This window comes from Triticum urartu, chromosome 2 (assembly GCF_003073215.2).
Source record: "Triticum urartu cultivar G1812 chromosome 2, Tu2.1, whole genome shotgun sequence".
NCBI lineage: Eukaryota > Viridiplantae > Streptophyta > Magnoliopsida > Poales > Poaceae > Triticum > Triticum urartu.
Window position 1 is genome coordinate 731,665,217 of NC_053023.1, and position 7,211 is coordinate 731,672,427.

General features: G+C 52.3%; 1 protein-coding gene across 1 annotated transcript; it reads right to left on the bottom strand.

The window, feature by feature from the left end:
• Positions 1 to 1,190: 1,190 nt before the first annotated feature.
• LOC125534473 (trihelix transcription factor ASR3-like) lies at positions 1,191 to 3,755 on the bottom strand. Its single transcript, XM_048697688.1, has 2 exons — positions 2,667 to 3,755; positions 1,191 to 1,832 (listed from the first exon to the last, which is right to left on the bottom strand). Exons 1-2 carry the CDS (start codon positions 3,514 to 3,516, stop codon positions 1,459 to 1,461), a joined length of 1,224 nt encoding a protein of 407 aa, XP_048553645.1. The 5' UTR covers positions 3,517 to 3,755; the 3' UTR covers positions 1,191 to 1,458.
• Positions 3,756 to 7,211: the final 3,456 nt, after the last annotated feature.

Here is a 7,211-nt window from a genome sequence, read left to right on the forward strand (position 1 = left end):
TATCATGCATATCCCTTGGGTATGTGTGTTGTTCCTTTGGCTGTTGCATGTGTCTTCTTTCGGTTTGATATGGTATAAAGTTAGTACAAAGTTGAGTCGCTTATTTTGGGATGAAAGGAGTATGTTCTTACAATGCTATGTGTCTGATGTGATTATTATTGCATGTACTCCCATGAACACAATACATTCAAGGCTGTTTGCATGATGTCATCATCTCTGAGCTACGGGTGTGATCATAAGCCTTCACAGATAAACTCTGTATACATGAAATAATTTGTTTGTGAAACACAGAGCATTGGCTAGACATGAGACATACATGTTTTGCGTTTAGTCAAAAATAAGATAGTTGTGCATTGTTGAATCTCATGAAATGGTTTCTACTTTAGCTGAGAGACAACATGGTTAACATGTATTTTTAGATTATTTACATTGCATTTGTCTATTAAATCCGGTCTTCTTGTTACAATTTCTGTAGCAATGCGCAGGGTATCATTGAGTTTTATCAGTTAGATAGAGTGGCCGATGTGTAAGCATATTATAGGTTGTGGTTGTCTTCCTCTTTTGAAATGTATAGGTGTGCCAAAAATCACTTAATTCACAAGATATATGTTGCAGGATCACTTAATTCACAAGATATATGAGTACTAATTTTAGTACAAGCTGCCTTTACGGGGAAAGGCGAGTGGACACATTGTCGCGAGTACTTGGAGAGAGATCGACGAACGACGACAGCGGAGCGTGGCCATAAGATACGTGTACTTACGGCACGTTAGGTACGCCAGTCAAGTCCACGGGAGAAGGGCCTAGCTTTTTTTTTTTGCATGATCGGAGAAGGGCGTAGCTGGGCAGGTGATTGCATTGAGTGCACTCGTCGTTGAACAATCATACATGTACGTAGTACGACCCGATCCAATACAACGCCGCAAGTAGGTACCGTAGGTGACATGCAGGCATGATGCTTGCATGCATGCATGCAACACGAGGGCAAAAGCGGCATTCCGTCCTAAAGCTATCGCACTTGATCTACACAGATAGAGAGAGAGGTGCATGTAGGCCCTACTGCCGGCGATCACGTGACAGCATGCAGCGACCTTGCTAGGCTGCTAATCATCACGGTCCACGACCGACAGACCCGAACAAAACCCAGCAACGCCAACATCACGACCACTGCACAGCGACATGGGCATGCATTTGCTACGGCTTGGCTCCATCATAATATACCATTACGGACCAAATGAAATTCTAGCTAAGTCATCACTACGACTCAATCACGGCCCAGCCTCCCAACAATAGCCCTTAATTACATCCCGGTCCCTTGACCCGAAGAATCCATCGACCCCGTTCCAAATCTTGATGCCGACGCTGTGATATCTTGCATGCGTTTGCTCGCTTGCTCCGCAGGCTTCATGGTGCAAAAAGTAACGACTGGTTGATGATGGCGGCATGGAGGGCGGGGGATCATTTGGAGGAGTCGCCGCTGCGGCCGTGGTGGTCGGCGACGAGGGCGTGGATGGCGCCGGAGAGGCCGTTGACGGCGGCCACGAGGCCCGCGAAGCCCTGCCGCCGCACCTCGTTGCGCTCCGCCTCCAGCCGCAGCCGACGCTCCTCCAGCTCCAGCACCTCCCGGTGCCGCCGCTCCCGCCGGTCCTCGCACGCCACCAGCGTGCGCGCCAGCACCGTCGCGCTCCGCACCACGCTCGACCCCAGCCGCTCCGCCCTCCGCCGCCGCTTCGCCTCCGGCTCGTCGCCGTTCCCGCCGACGCCTCCCGACATCCCGCCCAGGCCCAGGCCGTCCGACCCGCTCTCCGACGACCCCGTCATCTCCTCCTCGGCTGCGTAGCGCATTGCGTACACACAACAAAACTTGTTAAACCAAAAAGATCATGATCACTCTGTTAGCTTAGCATCATTGTAACTTGTAAGTAGACATTAGCACCACACTTCAAACCGGATTAACACTAGGCAAACAAAGAACAAAAGAAGCAGCCAAGAACAAAAGTGGAGACGAGAAGAGGAGATTGGAAACGGAAGGCGGGAAAGGTGCTTTCTTTCTCGCATGCTTGCGAGCTCGTCAGTTGCTCCGAGGCTTCAGGCTTTCGCCGAATGGATTTCTCCCAGGCTTTTTAAAGTGTTTGCATGCAAAGATGATACACTAGCAGCAGCAGCATCATCTCAGGCCTATCTAACTATAGCTATAGTGGTAGTCTGGTAGATGCCAGAGGCACCGAGCAATACAATACAATACCACTCCTGTACTCTACTGTTACGTGTCAAAGTACTAGTAATATTTCTTGAAGCTAAACCCCTGAAAATAGCTGGATTCTGGGCCAACTTTACTGCCGTGCGTGGACTGCATGCAGCTTTACTCCAGCAGGCACGGCGACCCACATTATTATTACCGCTACCACGGTGCGCCGGCCGGGAGCAAGGGGGAATAACCCACAGTAAAAAGGTTAAAAAGCGATCACGTGACGCCCCGGCGCAACGCATGAGGTAAATAATTACGCCAGCCCTCAATGCAAGTACTCCTAGATTAAGTATCTGCCAGCCCAATCATAACGCGCGGGTCCGCGTGTCAGTTGAAGAACAGTAAACAAATGCATGGATAGATTAAGCTGGTAACGGATGCTTGGGTTAAGTAGGAACGGGCGCGCGCCGGGCATTACCGGAAACGGACGTCGCCGACGGCACCGACGGCTGTGGCGCGGGCGCCGGGAGCTGCAGCAGTGGCGGAGGCTGAGGGTGAAGACGATGATGCTTCTGCTGCTGCTGCTGCTGCTGGTTGAGGAGAGGCTTCGGCGGGGAGGGTGGCGGTGGTGGTGGTGGAGGAGGGGGCGGCAGGGCGAGCGGGGCTGGAGCCGCGGGCGCGATCGCGGCGCCGCCCCGGCGCGCGGCGCGGCGGGAGAGCACGTCGAGGAGCGCGTCGTAGACCTCCGGGGCGAGGTTGGTTGGCAGGTTGCGCTCCTTGCGGTCGTGCCGTTCCATGGTCCAGTAGGACGGGAGCGGCGTCGGCGGCTGTGCCGGGGCGCCGTCCACGGGAGGGGTGGCGGCGATGGAGGCGCGGCGGGCCTCGTAGTCGCGGACCTTCTTGTAGTCGCGGAGGAGGTTGTCCCACTTGTCGTTGCACTGGTTCTGGCTGCGGAGGCAGCCGTTGATCCAGCAGTAGTTCTCGACCCACTTCCAGCGCTGCTCGGCGGAGCGTGGCGTGGGCGGCGAGGACGGCCCCGCCATGGCCACGCCGCCCGCGCCCCCACCGGCCCGGCGGTCGTCGTCGAGGCGCTTGGCGGTGATGAGGATGAGCGTCTCGTGCATCGTCCAGTTGCCCTTGCGGTAGTCCCTGGGCGCGGACGCCGGGGAGGGGGGCGGCGCCGCGGGCGGGTACGCGTGCGGCGGCGGCGTGGAGAGGTGCAGGTGGTGGTGGGGGTGGTGCGGGTGCGCGTGGTAGGCGGCGAGCGGGGACGCCGACGCCGCCGCGGCCGCCGAGGAGGACGGCGAGGGGTCCGACGACGCCGACATGGCGAGCTACAGAGCTACTAGCAGGCTGGGCTGGCGGGCTGGGGCATCGGGACGCGGTGCTGTGGGTGGGTGCGGTGCGGTGCGCGAGCGAGCTGCGAACTGCGTTGCGGTGTGGTATTTACATGGGCACGGCGTTTGGTGCGCGCGGTACGGTACGGGGTCTCGGGGATCGTCTCCCCCACGCCTCGCCGCCGTTTCCCGGATACGGGACGGGGGTTTGGGTCTCCCAGCGAACGTTTCCACGGCCTCTCCGTGGTTTCGCGCGGCGTTATGCGTGGTGCGGGATGCCGTACGCGAACGGGGGGCGTTTTGTGCGTGCGGTTGGGTGTTGGGTGGAGATTGGAGAGGAGGGGTGTGTGGTGGCAGGGTTTGGCATGTGAGAACTGAACGCATTTGCTCGCCTCTCCCTCATGTGAGGCGATCAGGGTCTGTGCCAGAGCCTCGCTTACTATTCGCACACTGACTGGCGCCCGTGTACGTTCTTGACCGCTTTCTCGTCTCTTGTTTTTCCGTCTCCCTTGTGTTTTTTTGCTATCGATCAGTTGACTGAAATTGTAATTTGGATCGGTTGATTTTGTACAAAGCCTCTCAACAGAACTTGGGAACGACCTGGAACCGGAAACGATGTGGCAGTGCCGTCACCGGAAACAATTGGTGCTACCGGTGCACCGGATCCCATTGCACATTCAAAAATATTCAAAAAAATTCGAAAATAATTTAGTGTATTGACACAACATCAATGTATGTTGTCATAAAAATTCAAATCAAAATTCAAAACAATACTCAAGATACAAAAATGATAAATTTGACCTCAATGTGCTAATGGGCCAAAACTGAAGTCCAACTTGTGTTACGTACTATTCAGTGTCAATTTTGTTATTTTTGTATCTCGAGCAATGTTTCAAATATTGAATTAAAATTCTGTGACAACATACATTGATCTTGTGTCAATGCACTAGATTTTTTTTGGATTTTTTCGAAAAAAAATTAATGTGCAACGGGCGACCGGTGCACCGGTAGCACAAATTGCCCCGGTGCACCAGATACATTCCCGCGGGGGTGGGGGGGGGGGTGTCGCTTCTGCATGCATCGGTCGCCGTGGGCGTCGTCGGACTAATTTCTCCGCCTATCGCGGTGGGGGCACGTGTATCATCGCCGCTGTCGGTACTGTGAATTCCGATGGCAAAGCTGCTCGTGTGGCAGCGGTAGGAGGTGATCATGTTCTTCCACTCTGGGATGAACACATTCATGAACCCCGAGTTGGGCACGGGGCGGAGGACCCGCCCCTATTCGTTGGTCGTGCTCAATGCCATCCAGTGGATGGATGGACACGGCGGCGGCGGGCGGTGCGTCGTTCACAATCGTCGTCGTCAAGCACCACGACTAGTTCCACCTCTTGCTGTCCTCCTACACAGCCCACTCTAGCGACGGGTGCGGTCGCGCCAGCGACATCGTGCATGAGTTCGCCGCCGCGACGCGCGCAAGAGGCGTGTACGTTGGCCTCTACCTCTCAAAGAGGAGGGTCACCAAAGAAAGACTAGCACGAGACGCCGTGATCCGGTCGTCGGAGAAGCTCGGGGCGGCGTGCGGGGTACTACTCGGCGAGGAGACAGAGCGTGGTGTGCGCTCGGGCTCTCGTGCAAAGGACGGCTGGCTGCGAGGGAGTAAACCTGGTCCTTCCACGGGCCGTGCTTGGCAAAGCCTGAAGAAAAAAATCCCAAGCCTGAGCCCGGCCTAGAGCACATGCGAGTGGCAATTTTTAATTAAATTAACCATATTTGGAATATTATATTAATTTGTTATACATATATTTTGAATCAATATATGTTTGACTATTTTGGGCTTTTTCCGGGCTTTCAGGTCTGGCTTCGGGCGGGAAAGTGGATCCTAAGCTCAGTCAGGATGTTAGGTTTCGGGTTCGGGCCTCCGGGTCGGGTTGTCCATAAACAGGTCTAGAGGGGAGCTGACGAAATGTATCCTCTTAATGGTTCGGTGGAGTATATTTGAGATTCGGGGTGGCTCTGGAGTAATTTTTTTACTCTTCTAAAGATTATATGGGACTTGTTAGGTGTGGTTTAGAGGAGAGAAGACAAAATTTTAATCTAAAAGCATTCATTGAGGATCGGTTAGAGATGTTCTTAGTGGTTTTTTCTTTGTTAGCTACCCCAGTCAATCTTTACCCGCAAAAGAAGAAGAGGAAAAAGCTACCCGAGTCACTCTAGCTGTAAATGCTGCAGCTAGATGGCCCGTAGCAGTAGACTGGTAAGTATCGATCATGCGTTGTGTATCCCGTTGGTGCTGCCACATTTCCGGGCACGAGCCGATGTCAGGAGTGGGGCCAAATCTATTCCACGGAGGCACTTTGACCAGCTTAATAAACATACTACGTACGTACCCCCTTTGTCTAGGACCGACGGGACCAGCGATATCCTGTTTTCTGCCATGAGTGATTGTGCTTGAATGTGCACAGGCAACAGGTACACGTAATTGTACCGAGATCGATCCCCGCAACATAAGTGCCAGAACTAATGAATCCTCTGAAAATAAACGTATGTCTTGCATGTGGAGATGCAGAGATGTACTACTAGTATACATCGCATATCCGCAGCATTTGCAAAAAACAAGAGCAAATCAAACAGTACTTGGATGGAGAAAGAGCGGAGAGAAACGGAGTGGATAAGTTCAACGGAACTTTCAAAGGAAACATGTTCATCAGGTCATAGCTCAAGTTTGTTGTTCCTCCAAGACCCGGAGAACAACTTCCTGTCCTATCCACTTGGTGCGATGCTATGATCCAAAGTGCCTCACTGTAAATATTCGTTAGGACAACAATACATTGTTCTTCCTTTTTTTTCTTTTTACAATTCTATGCTCCAACGAGGACTTCCTAATGTACTCCCTCCGATCCTTTTTACTTCGCGCATTAGATTTCTGTCCAGTCAAACTCAACCAAATTTGACCAAATTTATATTAAAAAATATATACATTCACAATACCAACTATATATACTATGAAACTACATTTCATAATGATTCTAAAAATATTGATTTGGTATTGTGAATGTTGATACTCTTTTTCATAAGCTTGGTCAAAGTAAAGATACTTTGACTTCGGAGAAATCTTATATGCAAACTAAAAAGGACTGGAGGGAGTAACTATTTTGTCACAGTCTTGCATTAAACCCTTAATAACCAACTAAAACACGCTCCGAATCTTCGCAGAGAAGAGAAGACCACAGACGCCGCCTCCCTAAAAGTTAGGGTTCTCTGCCTCCTGCCGACGTTGGCGCCGGTCCGTTCCGTCCCCAGTGGACTTAGGGCTATGGACGCGGAGTGGATATCGGCCCTTTCCGATGGGAGGACTTCGTTTTTAGATCTTTTTTTTTTGAGCTTTGTTAGGGATTGTGTCCTGCTTAGTAAGGCGAGACGGCGGCGGCTCCCTGAAGATGAAATAAAGGCCTCCCGCCTAGCCTCTGTTCCGGTGATGCGTGTAGCATCATTGGTGGACGTGTGGAGGCGTGTCTTCGTCGGATCTGTCTTTGATGGATTTGTTCGGATTTGTTCGTCGTTCGTCTTCGTTCGTATGTCTTCAGGTTGGATCCTTTTAATATACACTCTTCATCCGCGACGGTTGTTGTTCTGGTGCGTTGGTTCTATGGGGCCTCAGCACGATAACTTCTCGACTGTCTACTACGT

What these genes read in the sequence shown, in the direction of transcription:
- LOC125534473 (XM_048697688.1), bottom strand. Translation starts at nt 3,516, where the DNA reads ATGTCGGCGTCGTCGGACCCCTCGCCGTCCTCCTCGGCGGCCGCGGCG. An exon ending in GTCGGCGACGTCCGTTTCCG is followed by an intron (nt 1,833 to 2,666) that starts GTAATGCCCGGC and finishes TGCGCTACGCAG; the next exon opens with CCGAGGAGGAGATGACGGGG.